General features: G+C 46.3%; 1 protein-coding gene across 1 annotated transcript in view; it reads left to right on the top strand.

Moving 5' to 3' along the window:
• The first annotated feature begins 17782 nt into the window (after window positions 1-17782).
• Rgs9 (regulator of G-protein signaling 9) overlaps window positions 17783-20525 on the top strand; it is a 73832-nt gene continuing 71089 nt past the window's right edge. Inside the window, exon 1 of the mRNA NM_019224.2 lies at window positions 17783-17962. Coding sequence (NP_062097.1) covers window positions 17906-17962 — 57 coding nt within the window. The 5' untranslated portion in view covers window positions 17783-17905. The remainder of the gene's footprint in view (window positions 17963-20525) is intronic.

The following is a 20525-nucleotide window of genomic DNA, read 5'->3' as shown; positions in this document are numbered from 1 at the left end:
TGGTGGAGCTTTGGCCTTCCTGTGGGCTTGCTCAATTTGCCAATCCCTGCCTCAGTTGTTTCTTCTTACCTAGAAAGGTGAATAGTTCTCACCTCAGATTGTCAGCTGTTGCTTCTGGTTTTTAAGCTGAAGTAGTCGGGTCTGCCCAACACCTTCATCCTGTTGTTTTCTCCCACTTGTTCCCACCTCGGTGGTGACACAGAGGAACGAAGGTATTGGCCTTGACTCAGGGGTCAGCTTTCTCTCCAGTAGCTTCAGACTCAGGTCTATCTTGGGCTCGTGGTGGACCCAGGAGACTGCACCCGTTTTCTGGAAGGACGCTAATCTTCACTTTCCTTAAGGTGACTTGGTCTCTCCTCGTCTCTGGCACTCATGGAGTCAATGTGGCACAGCTGAGGACACAGGAATATCTGCTCCCGGGACCTGGGGACAGAACCTAACCTGGTCAGAATGAATTGATCTTTGCTTAGCTATGCAGCAGGTGACTCTACACAGTGCCTTCTGTGCTTTGACGAGAGTTCACAGAGTGGTGTGATGAGGGATGTGGGTACTGTTCTGATGACTAATGCTATGGACCAACTTGACTAGGCAAATGGATGTCAAATAGCCGGAGGGAAATTATTTAGGTGTATTGTTATGCACAGTCTGGAAAAGGCCGTGTTTTTCAGTCCTGGAATGAGTGAGTTTAAGTATAAGCAAGAAAAAGTAAAAGGTTAAAGACAAAGTGGTAGGTAGTAAAACATCATGAAATTGGGCTTTCACTTTGTCTCCTCCACTCCCAGTCACTCCAAACCACCCAGCTTCTGCCTGGTGCCTCGCCATCTCCAACTTTGCTGCTGCGGCTCCCTCTGCTGGAAGCCGCTGTGCCATCTTTTCATTGCTCCCTGCTTGCTTCTTTCCCTCCCCCTTCCTCGCTGACAGGATCTTAGGCCAGGGTGGTCTTGAATTCACTATGTAGCAGATCTTGAACTTCTGACCTTCCTGTTTCTTTCTCCTGAGTGCTGGGACCACATCCCGCTAGCTCTGGTATTTCGGATGGGTCTCAAGCATCGTTTTTCTTTAGCCTTTGCAGAGCGGCTTTTGTTCAGAGTCAACCATTCCTACTGTGTGTGGGGAGGTAGGCTGCACTTTGATTTCAGGAGGTTCCTTGAGCCTCCATTATGCATTTCCCTGCTGTGTAGACCTCTAGTGTAATGCAGAACACTTGCTCTCCTTCTGGGAGTCTGCAGTCTTGGTTTATGGCATGGGCATTGTGCCTTTGTGGTCATCTCCCATGCTGAAAACCTTTCATATAGACATTTCACAATTATGTGACCCACTGGCCGGAGGTTGAATTGTATCCTGCCCGATTCCACTGAGCGAAGACTCTTGGAAGTGCGTATCCAAGATGGCTTCTAGATGGCTCTGTGTGCCTTTCCTCACTGTTAGGTTTGCTTCTGCCCTTTCGCTGTAACCTCATAGCCGCACAAATAACTATAGGCTGAGTCTTCCATAGAAGTCACAGAGCTGGCATGTCTTGGGACTCCCCATTGCACGTACCGCATGCCTCATGCAGAGTTCTCACATCAGGAGCTCGTGCGTCCCATTGGATTTATTTATGACTTTGTCATGAAGGGTGGGTCTGTTCTGTCCACGCTTGTCACTCCTCGGTTAGCAGGGCATTGAGTTCTGCTGCTCAGCAGAGGATAGTCTCCCATTTATACATCCTCGGCATCACCTCCAGAAGCCGCAGTGGCCACCCGTTGCCCTGGAAGGATGTTAGAACAGGAAACTGATGCTGGGGTAGATCTGAGCATCTTTTTCTCTGGGAGCCTCTGAGGCAGCAGTCTGCCTTTCAAGTCTTCCCTTCAGGGGCTGACTCAGATACAATGAGATGCATATCGGGCACATTTGGAAACCAGCCTAGCTTAAGTGTCTCATTCTCCATCCCACTGATTTCTTTTATTTGGAGGCAGGGTCTCATTGACTGGTCCTAAACTCACAAAGATCTGCCTGCCTTTGTCGCCTGAGTGCTGGAGTTAAAGGCATTGTGCAACAGTGGCCAGTTACCCATATTGTTTTGGTAACCACTATATGGGCATAGTTTCCACAGATTATATCCTTACAAGAGTGACCCCTATCGAGATGGCCGAAGTCTTTGACTTTTTGGTGGGGATGATAGTTGTGTGTGTGTGTGTGTGTGTGTGTGTGTGTGTGTGTGTGTGCGCGCGCACGCGCGCGCATAGATGTATGACCATGCACGCACATACACCACAGCATGCATGGGGTCACAGGACAACTGATAAAGAATCTGTTCTCTTCTGTTACATAGGTTCCTGGGATTGATCTCACACTGCCAGGCTTAATGTCAAGCGCCTTTAACCACCGAGCTGTCCTGCTGACACAGACGTGGCTTCCTGCCAGAGAGCATAGTTGTCTCAGTGAGATGCAGTTGACCAATTGAGGTCTCTTTTGCAATGAGTAGTTTGCTTGGCAACACCACACATTAATAGCCCTACACCATATATGCATGTGTATATGGGGAGCACTAACTGGAGTTAGTAATTGAAGGGGAGGAGGAGAAAGAGGAGCACAAGGACAAGGATGATGATGATGATAAAAGGGAGCTAGGCCTGGCAGGTATAAACCTGGGTAGTGAGGAATGGATATGATCCAAACACATTGTGTCACGTATATGATCGTTAAGATCCATTTTTAAAAATTTACAAATTCTTTTTTCTTTTTTGAGCTGGGGATGGAACCTAGGGCCTTGTGCTTGCTAGGCAAATGCTCTACCACTGAGCTAAATCCCCAACCCCAGTTAGTGATCAATCATGAACAAGAACAGTAAGTGCTCTTAACTGGGCCATCTCTCCTGCTCCTCATTTCCTTTTCTAAAGATTTTATGGCTTGTGGTACTTTCTCTTGCATGTTTATAAAACTTGGAGCCATCTTTACGGAAACCTAGTCATGATTTCCACAATGTAGATGTGAAATGCCCTTTGGGAAGTGGCAATGCCTTCTGCACAGGACAGTGCCCAGGTGACTTATTTCTATACACCAACATCTTCCAAGATATGTTCCTGGAAAAAAACAAACAAAACCATGGAGTCGGGCTGGAGAGATGGCTCAGTGGTTAAGAGCAATGACTACTCTTCTAGAGATCCTGAGTTCAATTCCCAGCAACCACATGGTAATGGGATCTGATGCCCTCTTCTGAAGACAGAGCTACAGTGTACTCATATATAATAAGTAAACAAATCTTTAAAAAAAGAAAAAAAACCCAACCCCCCAAACCATGAAGCCATATTAATAAGGTCTTGTTCAAAAGTGAAAAAGCTTGGGGATCAGCATACTAAACAAAGTTGAGCAAGTTCTAATTACTTCGGGTCTTCCAGGAGACTTTCCATAGTGTTTATATCGTGTGGAGACTCCAGTTCAAACTTCAGACCTACTGGCTCATCTCTCACCCCCTTCTCAGGATCACACTGTAGCAAAGCTTCTGTACATAAAGCATTCCACGGTGTCGTCATAAACCATTGGGGGGCCTCTCAGTGTACAAATAAACACGTATCCCTGTACAGTCACACACGGTGGGGTATGAGAACAGATCACCTTATTTCAAATAGAAGGCACACAGGTTCACAAAGGTCAGGTAGACAGTTAGCATCTGTGGTAAATGGCTTCTTGTAGGGGAACGAAGAACTAAGCAAGTATTCTAAGAAACCCAACGTAATGGCGGTTGCATTTCTCCTTGGCGAGTCTTTGGATTTGACAGCTTCACTAGCTCCCTAAGCTAGACTTGGGTTTGACATCTCCTATAGCTTCAGGGCATTGTGACTCTCAGATCTGAGTAGTTCTTCCAGGCTCCTAATTTGTCATCTTTGACCCAACATGTCCAGTTACGACTAACGCATATTATTAGTTACTTGATAATTATTTATGGACAAGCTAGTCTTTGTTGAGACAAACAGACTCACAAAAAACAAGCCCCAAACCACATCCATTTACATTTGAGTATCACTGTTGTTTTCTATAATCCATCTGTTTGTGAGCAGTTACGGATAGGAAAGAGGGACACAGCTTGGGGTACCGGAAAGGCACTCCCGAGAGAAAGGGAGTCTGGTGTGGCGCTCCCTCGCCACTTTCTAATCCTGCACCACTCTGGTGCAGATTCCGCAGAGAAGGCGAGACCTGCAGCTCCCGGCGAGACCTGCAGCTCGGGGCAAGATAGCAAAGCCCTAAGACCCTGCGATGAATGGAGTGAACGCCGGGTAACAGCGCCGGTAGGGCGGGGCCGGAAGTGAGCTGCGGGCGGAAATCCTCTGCAGGAGCCTAAGCTTCCTCTCTAGGAGTGTGGAGGTCTCTGCATCTTCTTGGTCCAGGTCCAGTGGAGGGAGCAGGGAGCCCATCAAGCTTTTGGGAGACTTCTTAACTTTGGTGCTGACAGAGCCACCTAGTGAGACCACTGCCCCGCTGCTTAAAACAAAACAAAATAAAACAAACAAGCAACAAACAATAAAACAACGAAGACACCGGAGCACAGTAGGGCACCACCTAAATCGTCAACAGTTCTCTACCCCTTATTCCCCCCCCCCCCCGCATTGAACGGAAAATTTTCAAAGTCACTTTATTTCAAATTGTGTGTTTTTTTCAGGTGCACATGTATTTTAATTTTTTAAATTTAATTATATATTTGTGTATATACACATGTGCTTTTAAATTGTATTTTATTTTTGTGTGTGTGTGTGTGTGTGTGTGTGTGTGTGTGTGTGTGTGAAGTGTGTTGATGACCCTGGAGGCCGGAAGAAGTTGTCAGACCCCTGGAGCTGAAGTTATTTGTGGTTGTGGGCCACCCGGTGTGGGTGCTGGAATGGAACTCAAGTCTTCTGTAAGAGCAATCTGTACTTATTCTTAGCTAACACTATAGTGTATATGTATATCCATATTTGATTATATACATGTACACACATATATTCTGAGAGTCTATTTTGCATGCAACACACAGAGGAAACATCATGATGATGATGATGATGATGATGATGATGATGATGATGATGATGACGACGACGACGATGACGATGATACTAGAATGGTTTCACCTGTGAAGCCTCTTACATTTGAACCTAGACTGGTGCTGTACTTCAGTTCTTTTTGTCCCTTCACACCCTGGGCACAAGCATACAGAGCTGCCCCTCTACATCCTTCTCCGACTCCAGTTGGCTCATCCGTTGACTCAGTTTCAGGTTAGCCAACCTTTACGCACTATCGGATCTGCTCTAAAAGTAGCGAAATTTGAACACGTTTACAACTGCCGAATCTGGTGGAAGGAAGAACTGTCCAGGTTTAACAATGTGTAACATCTAATACAAGAAAGAGTGTGGTGAAATTAGTTCATTTGGGGTGATGGGCTGTTGATGTGTATAAGCCCACTGAAGAGTTGCTTGGCATTTTAGAGCAAAGCCATTTACTGTGTTCGCCACTCTTACTCATGGCTTCCCACTTATGGAAAATTTAGTCTAAGCAAACAATACCAGAGAAAGGAAAAAGAAAAGATAAATTTCTGAAGTAATTTAAAAAGTTTCACACACACACACACACACACACACACACACACACACACACACACACACACACACATATATTCTTTCTGCATGTACACCTGTGCACCATGTGTGGGCTTGGTGCCAGTGAGGCAGAGGAGCTTGTCAGATCCTGTGGAATTGGAATTATGTGAGGTTATGATCCACCATGTGATGCTGGGAATTGAACTAGATTCTCTGGAAAAGCAGCCAGTGACCTTTAACCATTGAGTTGCCTCTCCAGCCTTCTGAAGTAATGTTTACAATGGACAAGTGTTGATTTTGATTGCTTAACTTTCAGTTTGATTTTTCCTGATTTTTAACACAAAAGTTCCTCTCCTCCTCCTCCTCCTCCCCCTCCCCCTCCCCCTCCCCCTCCCCCTCCTCCTCCTCCTCCTCCTCCTCCTCTTCTTCCTGCTTTCAGAAATCAGCTAGCTACCAATGCATGTGTAGTGTGGACACATGCCCCAGGCCTGCTCAATCAGAATTTTCCAGCCCAGAAAAACATTAAAGCAGGAAGTGAGGAGCCAGGCTACAAGGGTCTCAATTCTGCCTCTGCAGCTCAGCAAGATCATGAATTTTAGCTTATTACATTGTAGCCTCTCTAGGTCAGTGAATTGTTACATTGTAGCCTCTCTAGACCACTGGATTGTTACAATGCAGCCTCTCTAAATCAGCAGATTGTTACATTGTCGCCTCTAGGTCAGCCGATGGTTACATTGCCTCTCTAGGTCAGCTGATTGTTATGTAGCTTCTCTAGGTCAGTGAATTTGTTTGTTAGTAAGCAATACTTAGTGGAGTTGTCCGGTGGGCTAATGAAGCAGGTGGATGCCGAGGCGCCATTATTGTTTCCTACCTTCATGTCCTAGATCAATGTTTCCCATGTCTCTTTTCACTCTGCTTTTTTCATTCTTTCCATCTTCTACATATTCCAATATCATCTATTGCACTGTCCTGAAAATTGCTCCGTGTCTTTCATAAACTGGAAGTATTCTGAGAGCAGGACTTTCTCTCTCTCTCTCTCTCTCTCTCTCTCTCTCTCTCTCTCTCTCTCTCTCTCTTTCAAGCCTTGGGTCATGAACACAGTTTCTCTTCCAGAGATGATGACCTTCCATTGCTTCAAGCAAACAAAATTGAAATCTAACGTAGCAGGGGAAGCTGGAAATCTTTGAAAAAAAAATGCAGCACACCTTGGCAATTAAAGAAAAAAGGTAAACATGGGCCTGGAGAGATGGCTCAGAGGTTAAGAACACTTGCTGGTCTTGCAGAGGCCCAGATTTGATTTCCAGTACTTACATAGTGGCTTACAACTGCTGGTGACTCTAGTTCTGGCAGTTCTGATACCCTCTTCTGACCTCTCTGTGCTCCTGCACACACATGGTAAACATAAACTCATGAAGGCAAACACACACACATTAAATGAGCATATAAACAAATCTTTTAAAAAGTAAATATAACCATATGGAATTAAAAATTCTCTTGTAAAAAGTGGTTAATCCAGCCGTGCATGGTGGTACATGCCTTTAGTTCCAGCATTCAGGAGGCAGAAGCAGGGTGATCTCTGAGTTTGAGGTCTACGGGACTCCACAGAGAAACCCTGTCTTTTTTTTTTTTTTTTTTTTGTTCTTTTTTTCGGAGCTGGGGATGGAACCCAGGGCCTTGCGCTTCCTAGGCAAGCGCTCTACCACTGAGCTAAATCCCCAACCCCAAGAAACCCTGTCTTGAAAAGCAAGCAAGCATAGTTAATCTATGAGGATTGCAACCCTTTTCTTTTTAAAGTCCCAAACTCACTGCCATTTGTGATCACATGATTTCCAGGAACAGACTTATACTTAAGACTCACTTTCTAAATTACTGCTCCCTTTTCCTGCTTTGTAGGTGAGCTCTTCTCATGTGGATTAACACCTTATTATGAAATAGCCATTCTCTTCAAAGAGATCAAATTTACCCTCAGGATATCAGCTCTCATTGTGCAAGCCCAATAACTCAGGTGCAGAAATTTATACATTCAAAGTAGAGCGCTCTCTCTCTCTCTCTCTCTCTCTCTCTCTCTCTGGTGTGTGTGCATGGATGCGTTCATGCGTGTGTGTTTATGTATTCACATGCACACACACAGACATATATGCATGGAGGCCAGACGTCAATGACAGGTCTGTTGAGCTATGGGGCTCTGTTATCTCCATCCTCCCTGCAGCTCTAGGGTGACAGTTTTTTCCACCATGCCTGGCCTTTACACAGGCATGAGGATCCAAACTCAGGTCCCCAACATAGCAACCACTTTATCCACCGAGCCATCCTCCCAACTTGAGAGGAGTCTTAAGATGCTGCAAGACAACTTCTTCATTCAATGCCCTGAGAAGTGAACAAGGCCAGGACAGCTCAGAAGCCCTTTCTATGGGTAAATGGCTGTCTTCTGATGGTGATGTTGGACGCATGACATCGGCATCCATTTCTCCACCATACAAGACTTGCTTGGAACCATGTCAAAATTTCCTATAGTTGGGAAAGGTGGATTTGAACATTAGTTTGCAAACACTCATAGTGCAGATCTCATTTAAAACTCTTGGCCATCAAGACTACAGTTACTCCAAAGATACCCAGTTCTCTGGTCCTGAGATGAACTGTTCCATTTATGGGGCAATTATAGTTACTAGAAAGATTTTGAACAGAGTTGCAGTTGGTTTTTATGTAACACTTAAGTTAGGTTCTGACTCCGTGTCACCTTCTCCCTTGAGGGTGGGTATGGGGCTGGAGAGATGGCTCAGCAGTTAAAAGAATACTTGTTTTTAAAAAATAGTCAGTTTGGTGTTTACCGGATAGTTTGAATTTTGAACCCAGAAGGTGATCAAGGATGAGAAGAAGGACGTGAGATCCAGTGGCGGTATGACCAAGCAGGCTAAAAGCACAGTCTCAGAGAACCAACTTTCCTGGAGGGTTGCTATTATTATGTCTCTCTTTATTCAAATATCTTCAGTGCCTCCCACTTACCTCCCTAATACAGTTCATCCTTTCATAACCCGGCCCAGTTAGATTTTCTACCCACGGATTGATTGTCCCTCAACTAGATGTCTCAGCAGCTGTAATGAGATGGAGACAGATAAGGAGACAGATGATTGACAGGCCGAAAACAGCATTAGATGGAATCAAAAGAAAGGAGCTCAAGGGGGAGTTGATCTTCAAAAACACCTAACTTCAGTATAAGGTAATAGATGTCAATTTTTTTTCTGTAGGGCTTTGGGTGGGGTGGTTTATGCCCGTGGGTCCTAGCACTTGTTTAGACTGAGACGGGAGGAGTGCTGTGAGTGTGAGGTCAGCCTGGGCTACATAGTGGGTTTCAGGCAAGCTTGTATTAAAGAGTGAGACTCTGTCTCTAGAAACAAGCTAATTGTGGTGGTTTGAATAAGAATGCCCCCCAGAAGCTCATATATTTGAATGCTTAGCAGCAGGGAGTGGCACTATTTGGGAAGGACTAGGAGGTGTGGCCTTGTTGGAGTAGGTGTGGCTCTTTTGGAGGAGTGTGTCACTGAGGATGGGCTTTGGGGTTTTTAAAGCCCAGATCAAGCTCAGTCTCCCTCTCAGCCAGCAGCTCAGGATGTAGTTCTCAGCTACTTCACCAACATGATTCCTGCCTGTATGCCACCTTGTTTCCAACCGTAACGATAATGGACTGAGCCTCTGAAACTTTAAGCAAGCCCTCAAAAGCTATCTTTTATAAGAGTGACCTTGGTCATGGTGTCTCTTCACAGCAATAGAACACTGGTTAAGACACAAGTGAGAAGTCAGCATGGCGGCATGTGTCTGAAATCTTAGAGCTTGAGTCAGAAGCTGAGTAATCAGGAGTTTAAGGTTATCTTTAACTTGGAAGCCAAACTGAGGCTAGCCTGGTCCACATGAGACCCTATCTCAAAAACAAAACAAAACACACACACACACACACACACACACACACAGAGAGAGAGAGAGAGAGAGAGAGAGAGAGAGAGAGAGAGAGAGAGAGAGAGGGAGGGAGGGAGAGAGAGAGAGAGAGGGAGGGAGGGAGGGAGGGAAAGAGAGAGAGAGAGAGAGAGAGAGAGAGAGATTCTTTTTGTTTGTTTGTTTCACTGTTATATACTTTTTCCTGCACTCCCTCCAATCCCCCCCAAAAAAGGTAGGAACTTAGGGATGCTCCCTTACTCTGGGAAGTCAACAAAATGACACTTGATAATTAAAGCTATTGGCTCCTGCTTTCATTATTTTTCTATTGCTGCGACAGAAACATCATGACCAAGGCGACATAAAAAGGAGAGCTTTTAATTGGGCTTGCAGTTTCAGAGGGTAAGAGTCCACGATAGTACACCAAAGGTGTGGTGGCAGGAACAGCCGAGAGCTCACATTTTGATCTGCAAACAGGAGGCAGAGATGGAAGACAAAATGGACCAAGTCTTTTGAAGCATACTTCCTTCAGCAAGGCCAAATCTCCAAACAGCCACCAACTGAAGAACAGGCATCCAAACCTATGAGCCTATGGAGGTCATTCTCATCCAAACCACCACAGCTCCTTACAAAAGAAGATGGTGGCTTTGAGGAGTATGTGTGAGTCACAGAATGCTAGGTAAATGTTGACCCCAGGTAGATTTGGAGGTCAGTTCAGGAGAGGACATTGTAATAGATCCTTTTGCATGCATGACATAGCTTTAAAAACATTGATTGTGTGCACATGTGTGTTTGTATGTGTGTGTGCATGTGTGTTGCATGTGTGTGTGCCCATGTGTGTGTGTGTTTGTATGTGCATGTGCATGTGTGTTGCATGTGCGTTTATGTGTGTATGCACATGTGTGCTCATGTTTGTGTGTGTACCTGTGTGTGTCCATGTGTGTGTGTTTGTATGTGCATGTGCATGTGTGTTTGTGTGTGTGCCCATGTGTGTGTGTGTTTGTATGTGCATGTGCATGTGTGTTGCGTGTGTGTTTATGTGTGTATGCACATGTGTGCTCATGTTTGTGTGTGTACCTGTGTGTGTCCATGTGTGTGTGTGTTTGTATGTGCATGTGCATGTGTGTTGTGTGCGTGTTTGTATGTGCATGTGTGTTTATGTGTGTATGCGCATGTGTGCTCATGTGTGTGTGTGTACCTGTGTGTTCACTTGAGCACATATATGCACTCAAGACTGGAATGGCAAATACGTGTAGGTTACATGTTAGTTTGTGGGAATCAGTTCTCCCACTCCACCACATATGCCCCAGGGATCCAACTCAGGTCATTAGACTTAGCAGCAGATGCCTTTCCCCACTGTGCCATCTCTCTGGCCTGTAAACATCTTTAAATGGAGGAAGAACTTACTTTGGTTCATGAATTCAGAGGGCTCTACGGGTGTTCACTTGCCCCCCTGCACTTGGGCATAGCAGTGGCAGTGTGTGGATGGAGGAGAGATGCTCACAGCAGGGAAGCTGAGAAAACAGAGAGAAGGAAAGGACACAGGAAGTGGTCAGGATAAGATATAGTCCTGAGGACATACTCTCAGTGACCTTTTCTAACAAGGCCCCACCTACTTCCTTGAACTACTTCTCAATAACACTGTCATATACATGCATGCATGTATGTATGTATGTATGTATGTATGTATGTATGCATGTATGTATTCATTTCTCTCTCTCTTTCTTTCTTTCTTTCTTTCTTTCTTTCTTTCTTTCTTTCTTTCTTCCTTTCTTTCTTCCTACCTACCTACCTACCTACCTACCTATCTGGAGGAGAGGACAAGTTGACATCCAATGCATTTCTTAATCATTCTCTATCTTATTCTTTGAGGCTGTGCTTTTCACTGAACATGATGCCTACTGATTCAGGTAGAATGGTTGGCCTGCAAGTCCCTGGGATTCTCCATTTTCCTCCTCCCCAGGGATTATAGATGTATACCACCATGAGTCTCCTCCTTCCCCTCTTCTTTCTCTTATCCCTCCTCTTCTTTTTAATGTGGGTTCTGAGAGCCAACTCAGATTCCCATTCTTGTACATAAGCTCTGTACTGAATGAACCATTTCCCCAGCCCCAGTGTCATGAGTCCATTGTGGGAGCCATTCATACATTAGGTCAGAACTCTCATGATCTGGTTGTCTGTTAGACATGACACCACAGCTGCCCTCAGACATGTCTTGTGCTAATCTTTAGGTGTTATTCTATCTGATTAAGTTGATAATTTAAATTAGTCACTATAGGCTCTTTGCTGGTATAAATCCTGTCTAGATGCACTTTTCAGGTTGGGCACTTCTGACCAAATAAAGGGATTTCAATATAGCTCTTTTGGGGGGCGGTGGGTCTCTTTCCCAGAAATGGGTCTCTCTTACCTATTCCCTTATGCCCATACCTCCGTGATTACTGTGGTGGGCATGACTGGGCATGTCTGTGGTAGTGCTCCACTTTCCTTCCCCCTCTTTGGTTATTGTGACAGGGTCTCCATATGTAGCTCTGCCTATCCTGGAAGTCACTATGTAGACCAGGCTGGCCTTAAATGCATTGAGCTTCAATTACCTCTGCTTCCAGGGTGCTGGTTTTAAATGCGTGCTCCATTACACTCAACTTAGTGCTCAGCTCTCGGATGTCTGGCTTGTGACAACCTAGGTGGTCTGAGTTCAGAGAGGCTCACTTTGTAGGGAAGACTAAATGTTACCACCAACCCTTTGGGGCTGGTTTATTGTAAAAGAGAATTCGACTTAGAATATTGACATCGTAGACTTTAAAACTGAACGCTACCTGAAATTCAAGTCTGGATCCTTGTTGTTACTAGTGAGAGGAAGAGGTTAGGTAATTTGGTCGAAGTTACCTATCCACTAATCCATAGCAACAAGAGAAGCAGGTCTGGATCATGTGGGAGAGGCCGTGAGAAGACCTTTGTGAGTAATTGATATATTCCTTACCTTGGGTGTGTGCATATCGTTTTGTTTTGTACATATGTCAAAACTTACCTGATTATGCACTTCAAATGTGAGCAGTTTATTGCACACCAACTATACCTCGATAAAGCTACTTAAAATGCTATCCATCCTGTCAGAGGCAGATCAGGGACTCTACAGCACACATTTTGTGTCTTGGGGCTCCCACAACCCCTTATGAGCCCCAAGGTGTTTTTTTATTTTTAAATCAAATTCTATTTTACATTGTAAAAATGTGCTTTTCCATAGTGCCTATAAAAAATCCTATAGGGGTTGGGGATTTAGCTCAGTGGTAGAGTGCTTGCCTAGGAAGCGCAAGGCCCTGGGTTCAGTCCCCAGCTCCAAAAAAAAGAAAAAGGGAAAAAAATCCTATAAAGGGGCTAGAGAGATGGCTCAGCTGTTAAAAACACCGGCTGCTATAACAGAGGACCGGGGTTCTATCCCCAGCACCCATATAGCAGCTCACAGCTGCCTGTAATTTCAATCTCAGGGACATGACATCCTTTTCTGATTTCCAGTGATGCTGGATGCACACAGTGCCTGGGTAAGCATACGGGCAAACCACTCACACACAAAAAGTAATGAAAACATTTTAAAAAATTCTATACTTCCAAGTTATCTAGGATGAAAATCAATAACACCCTTAAAGAAAGATGAACGGCCATCACTAGTTCCAAGGTGACTTGTCTGGTGGGCAGATATACGTGCACTCTGCCGAGTGGGGAGCGAGGAAGGGCCAGGAGTCATCTTGCCTTCTTTTTCTTTGTTCATTTCTAGCTGTGCCTCTAGAACACGCTCCCAAATGAATTTAATTTAGGCCAATAAAGACAAGGTGGACTGGGGATGTAACACAGGATTGAGCTTTGTGGCTGTGCCTCGTGGCTACCACTGGGCTAAAATAGTTTCTAAATAAGCCCTGGTTGAAGAAGATTTTTCGAGAAAGTTCCAATCCCACCCCCCGCCCCGGTCTCTGAGTCAACACGCCGCATGCCAAGTGTGGATGGTTTCTAGCCATCAAATTTTCTTTTTGGAGAAGGGTGTGCCCAGTCTCTACTTTCCTTCTGCTAATCTGCCCCTGACCAGTGAGGTGCCTGCTGGCCCCACATGGTTCCTCTGGGGAATATTAGGTATTGGTAGGTCTTGCAGGGAGGTATTGTTTGTCTAAGAGGAGTGGGGAGAAATACTCATCATCTAAGAGGCTCCCCCTCCCAAGTTTCTGTTTTATTTTTACATTTGCAAATGCAATATGTACTGATGAAAACTTATGCCACAGAATCATATGAATGCAAACAGGAAAGATGTGGGCAGCGGCCCAGGGAGTCAGGTGACTCCAACTCCATTTATGTCTAAGGCAGAGCGTTGTTACAGGAGTAGGTGCTGCGGACCTGATTAAAGACCTCTAAGGCACTCACGTACTCTAAGACATCGCTAGTCATCTATGACAATGGGGACCTTTGTCCCCTCTTCTGCAGTTGTCCGAAGTCATTTGGGCTGCTCTGCCAGACTCTGCTCTTGGAGGCTGACCCTCAAAATTCACCTCACCCAGGCCAAGCTGCCCTCTTTATTGCAGACTAGAACAGTGGCCGGCCACAATAGGAGACTGAGGGCAGGAAGAGAGACATCTGGTGTTTATTCTCCAAGAGCTCTGTCCTGGCAACAGCTGAATCTCTCTGAGAAGACTCTTCTCCACAGAGGACCAGCTCTCCTTCCTTTGGGCGTTGGTAATAGGGATGATTTTCTCACATTTGTCTCTCCAGACTTTCCCACATCTTCTGGTGACTCTTTTAACAGTAGCCAATTTCTAAGAAATTACTTCATGGAATTTCCTGCTTCAAAGCAGTCAGATAGATCCACCATGAGGAAATGAACCCCTTAGGTCCCACCTTCCCTCCCACACTGTAAAAGAAGCACAAAGGCAAGAGACATGTCTTTAAATTCTGCACCCCCATTCCATGGTGCAGTAGACTAAACTACAGAAGCTACCATATTCTATTGAGATGATCGTTGGCCTAGGTGTTGAAGGACATTGCAGCTTGTGTGGATGGCACGTCATCGTGCATAGAATAGATTTTATTCTTTGGTGACAAGATCTGTGGCACTGCAAATTGCATTGCATAACGGTTTAGGGCTGTGATCTAAGTTTAGGCTCTGAATCACACCCTTTTAATGATGACGAGGACACAGGATACTCGTGATGAAGAGGACGATGATGAAATCATTGTAACAGAGTCATAGAAAGATTAGCTATTAGCACTATACTCCTCTGACTTGTGGCAAGGTAAACTGATTTGAGGAATGATCTCTTTGTTGAGGTACAGCGATGGACTCTAATCTGAGCGGCATAATTGCTTGAGTGTGAGTAGATGAATTCGCTAGTGTAACCACCATGCCTATAACACCTTTACAAAGATTTGTTGGGTGTATAAACACGTGCAAAGTATGTTTGTGTGGGTGCACATCTGTGCGTGAAAGGGTGGATTCACACATTATGTATGTGGGTGTCGAGGCTGGAGAGCATCCTTGGGTGCCTGCCTCACGAGCCAGGCACCTTGTTTATTAAGATAGGGTCTCTCAGGGTTGGGGATTTAGCTCAGTGGTAGAGTGCTTGCCTAACAAGCACAAGGTTCTGGGTTTGGTCCCCAGCTCCGAAAAAAAGAAAAAAAATCTTAAGATAGGGTCTCTCATTGGTCTGGAGCTCGCTGCATAGGCTGGGCTGGCTAGTTAGGTATCCCCAGGGATCTGACTGTCTCCTTCTGGTGCTGAAATTACAAGTGTATTTTAATGCTCTTTTTTTCTTAGAAAAAAAAAGTGGGGCTCTGGGGATTGAACTCAGGTCCTCGGGCCTGTACAACAGGTACCTTTACCCACAGTGCCATCCCCAATACAGAACATTTATACCACTTTGGCCTCTCCCCTTCTGCTCCTTCCCATTCTGACACAGACCCAGCCCCTCCAAACTGCATCAGCATTGTGATCTGGTGTTCAGTGAGCTCCCTGTCCCCAGCCTCGAGTCATGCTGACTCTTGCTGCTCTATCCTCTCTCGCTTTCTTCTGGTACCCTTGTTTGTCTGCTTCACTTGCTTGACTCCCCCCTTTCCTTCCAGACCCCATAAGGCCTCCACATCACAATGGCCTTCCACTCAGACTTGATAAAAGGCCTTTCCAAAGCCTTGCGTTGCTCTGTTTGGTTTTCAACGTATCTGTCTTGTGTTTTGCACAGGTTTTATGCAATTCCATGAAGCTGTAGGTTCCTTGAGACAGAGATGGGAATCACAGTCTGTTTTGAATGATGCCCGGCTAATAATATAATGGCTGTTTAAATAGGTTAAGGACATCAATTTCTTTTCCAGGACACTACCTAAACCCTTTATATCAAATTACATATTGGTGCATTTTGGAAGGAACTGAGACTTAGCTCTGTGGGAGATTCACAGAGACACACTTGCCTTGGGAAGGCCTTGGCCCAGCATGCCTTGAGGGTCTCTGGCCTGCCTCACAGCTCCTGTTGCTCTCTCTCCCTCTACAGTTCATTGGTTCTCTGTTTTCTGCCTTTCTCTGCTGGTCTTTGATGTCTACTTCCTTCTGAATTCAGCTTGCAGTTCACCTCAGACGCCTCTGGTCTCCAGCTCCTTTCTATCTGGCTCGAGTTGACATTTGCAAAGGTGAATAATCTACGAAGGTCTACTTCAGCTCTGTGGAATCACACCGCAGGCTGAGGACTGGCCTCTGCTACACGTACCAAGCATCTGTCTCTGCTGCAAAGGGCTAAGGGAAGATCCTCCAGAATATGGCTGCTTCACAGGGAAGCTTGGTAGAAGAGATGGCAGGGAACAGAGGCTTTCTAAGGCAACCTGAGCTGAGCACAATTCTTTACATTTTTGCCTTTACTGCTGAGAGATTTAAGCTTCCAATCCACCACCCCAGGAGTCACCTCTATTTTCTCTACTCAGAATTTATAGAACTAAGGAATATTGGTGCTGGAAGGGGGTTCAGGCTTAATCTGCCTATGTGGATTCTGTGTAACACTAAACCCAGATGTTGGTTCATGAATAAAGTCAAGATATTGCAGCGCTTTCCTGGGATCCCAGCTCACACGAGGAACATACTTCTCAGAGGTCTGGGGTGATTGGCAGAAACTCTGGTCCTCTGTACCAAGCGATTCCTGCAGGGTTCAGATCTGTTCTATTGAAGGTTGGGATGCAGGGGCTCCTGAATGAGGTCCAAAGGGAGCCAATCACGGATGCTCTGACATTGCTTGCAAGCGTGAGTCAGTGTTGTGTGAACGTGAGTGTGAGCATGTTTTCTGAGAGTGTCCACAGCGTTCAATGGATTCTTACAAATAAATATGCTCTGAAAGGAAAAAAAAAAACAGTGGCTAAGGGTTTCTACTCTGAAGGTATACCAGTTGACTGAGTGCCATGAAGGCAAATAGGCCCTTCATTTTTTTTTTTTTTTTTTGGTTCTTTTTTTCGGAGCTGGGGACCGAACCCAGGGCCTTGCGCTTCCTAGGTAAGCGCTCTACCACTGTGCTAAATCCCCAGCCCCAAATAGGCCCTTCAATTGGTCACACATATACCAATCTCCCCAGACAGGTTGACCATGGAAGGGGATTATAAACGTGTGCAGTGAGTGGACACTCTGGAAGCCTTTATTCCATTCCATCTGCCCAACTTTTAGGTCAATTTAAAAGTTCCTTTAAGAATCTATTAAAGACAAAGTATCGGGAATTAGAAGTAAAATATAATTTGCCTCAGAGCTCACTTCTTCCTCTCTTGAAACCAACATCTTTCCAATTAATCTTCTTATTAGGTTAATAATTAAAAGTCGATATAGGATATTTTTTCTTAAATATCTATTTAGGAACAAGCACAGCGTTGCTCGTGTATCTATTAGAAGCTTGATGGACACTTCTATTGAATATCATGAAACTGTTTAAAAATTTTACTTCTCCCATAAAGAGATTCTTAGCGCTAACTTATCCAAAGGTGTCCAACTCTTCTGCAAGCTGGCACGCGAAAGCCCCGTTCCCGCTGCGCTCTGCTTCACTTCTTTATAACTTCTCGCAGGTTAACAGGCTCGCACACCTTGGGGCAGATGCTCTAGCTCCAGCATCCGTGATCCGGACTTCCTACCTGAGGTTTGGTCCAGGTGGAGCCGGACACCGCCCCCTGGTGGCAGGTGGGAGCCCGCGCAGTGCATGCTAATGAGCGCGCGGCGCGGCTCGCTGATTGGTTGGCGCGAATTCCAGCTGCTTTGCATGTCGGCGGGTGCGAGGGAGAGTCGAGGGGCAGCGGGTGGCATTCTGGGCCCTGCGCACTCCTCTTTCCGTGCCTCCCAGTCCACGCCCAGGCTGGGGCGGACCAGGCTGGCTGGTGAACTTGGGGGTTTCCCCTTTTCGCTCCCATTCGTGCTGTGGTCGTGAATTCATCCAGGGTCCAGAATGACGATCCGACACCAAGGCCAGCAGTACAGGCCGAGGATGGCATTTCTTCAAAAGGTACCCCGGGTGTCCTCACCTGGACCCTGACAAGTGGGCGGGGACCCAGTATGTGGAGTGGCCAAGGGACGATTGGGCAGGGGCAGAGGGTGTCCATCTAGGTCGGTCGGCGCTGCCCAATTTTACTAAATGACTTCTGTGCTGCTATATGTGTTGTGTTTAAAAACCATATTGATTGGGTTTTCGCGTAAACTGTTTATAGTGGAGAATTCGAAGGCAGCAGCCGTGATGGTCTGCTGGAGGACAAAAACAACCTGTTACTCAGGAGGGTGCTTGAAGCTGCGCGGAGATTTGAGACAGCCGATATTGTTACAAGGAATCGGCTATTAAATGAACATTTTGAATATTTCCCCCAACATCAAACAGCAGGATTTTTAAGTGTGTGTGTATATATATATATAAAGACCAGGAAAATGTGATTTGTGGGATCAAGACACCCACTCATCCCCCCAGGATAACAATCTGTGTATTTTCTCTACATTTAGAGCCTTTTCTTGTCGATGGCAAATGCCCAGCACAGGGTGTCCGTTCCCGATGGACATGTGGGAGGTGGGTCACCTATGGGGTGACGTGTCTGGGGATAAAGTGGTTCATTTTGTTCTGGGCTTTCAAGTTAGAAAGTGTGGGAAGAGGCACTCACAGGATTAAGTCTCAGGTCACTTGTCTGCCCTACCTCTGGCTCCTGCCGCTTTTTTACAGGATTATCCTGTTGAGGAGAATTAGCCAGATGCTCTGTGACAAGCTGGGGCCTGCCTTGAGCCCCTAGAGCTAAGCAACTGGGTGCAATCGGTGACTCACTGTCCTAATCTACAAGATGTTAAAAGCTGGACAGACCTGGGCACACCAGGACATTTCTCACACCTCCTCAAGAAGCCAGGTAGAAGAGATGTGAGGAGGGCCATGGGGCAAACAGAGGGGAAATGCTGTCTCACTCAGAAGAGTAGACAATGTAACTCCCAGCTCCAGAAAGGGCAAGAAACTGCCCTTTCTGGTCTGGTGGTCAAAAGGAAAACATCATCTTCAGATCGTGTCTACAACCGTCTTCTCCTGTCAAGCAGGACGGCCCTGGCTTGGAGACTTACAGTATGGAGCACTCATGTGTTTATGATTCCCAAGCACTCTTTCCCTTGACCCTCTGAGTGGTGTCTTGCTCTCTAGCCTCCCACCCCCGCTCCCACCCCTGGGCATGCCTTACTTCCACACAATCCTCCTCAGTTCTCCCCAGACCCCTCGCTCCTCACTGGACCCCCTCACTTCCTCCCCTGCTTGTCCTCTTCTCTTCATTCTAATCTTCCTCACCTCTACCTCAGCCCCAGCCTCCCCGTCTCCATCTTGTCCCATCTCCCCTTTCCTCCTAGACGAGCCTCTTCTTCCATACAACTCTGTACTCATCCTCTTTCACGGTCCTCACTGCCTCCCCCCTCCTCCATGACACCCTTCGTACACATTGATTTTCTTTCCCAAGCTGAGTGAGCTCTCTCACGGGATGCTCCCCTCCCTACTGGCTTCCTAGACGCCCAGGACACTGTCCACCCTTTGCAGCCCGTTTGCTCAGAGCCCGCTTTCCACCTTCTCCCTGACTCTTCCTCTCACTCACCTCCCACTCCTGCTCTCCAAGGAGAAGAACAGAGCAGCCCAGGCACCCTAAGCTGTCACTTAGAACGTCTCCCTCTGTCTAGGACCCTATGCCCTTCCAGGAATAGCCTTCTCCCCTCTGCCAAACTCCCGCTCCCCTGTGAAACAGGCTTTTCTGACCCCATTGGGAGAGCACCTTCCCTCTCTGGGTCTACAGGTCCCGTCCTCCTCACCTACAGTATCTCGTCCCTGGCTGCCTTGTCCTGGTAAGGATACTGTCTGCATCCCGTCTGTGCCCACTGGGGTCTTGAACTAGATCACAGAGCCCCTTGGGTCAGAGGCCAGAACAGGTCTATAGAACCTCAGGAGCCTATGGTAGAAAATCCCCAGCAATCATCCACTTGAGCTAGACAGCCAGCCCTTGAGAAAAAGGCCTGGACCGGCAGAATGCGGACCCAGGCGCAGGTTCCGTTCTGCACTCCTTCAGTGTCCGACGTGGGCAGGGCTTTGCATGCATTATCTTGTTTGGTCCCGACAGCTGCTATTGTCCTTTATGGAGAAGGATACTGAGGCTTGAAGAGGTTAGGTGACTTGCAAGTCACACGAGCCTAGGTGGAACCTGGAAACAATACAGGTGTGGCTCTGTCCATGTGAGTGCGACACAACGATCAGTTTTCTTATGGAGTGGGACAGGTGAAGAGGTTGTGAGAAGGCTTGGGGGACATGGATCTGGGGACTGAAGGATAAGTGGGATAGTCTAGGCAGAGAGAGAGAGAGAGAGAGAGAGAGAGACAGAGAGAGAGAGAGAGAGAGAGAGACAGAGAGAGACAGAGAGAGAGACAGAGAGAGAGACAGAGAGAGACAGAGAGACAGACAGACAGAGACAGAGAGGAAGAGAAGGAGTGAGGGAGAGAGACAGAGAGACAGAGAGACAGACAGACAGAGACAGAGAGGAAGAGAAGGAGTGAGGGAGAGAGACAGAGAGACA

Source organism: Rattus norvegicus, chromosome 10, assembly GCF_036323735.1.
Source record: "Rattus norvegicus strain BN/NHsdMcwi chromosome 10, GRCr8, whole genome shotgun sequence".
Taxonomy (NCBI): Eukaryota; Metazoa; Chordata; class Mammalia; order Rodentia; family Muridae; genus Rattus; species Rattus norvegicus.
This window is presented reverse-complemented; position numbering and strand designations above follow the sequence as displayed.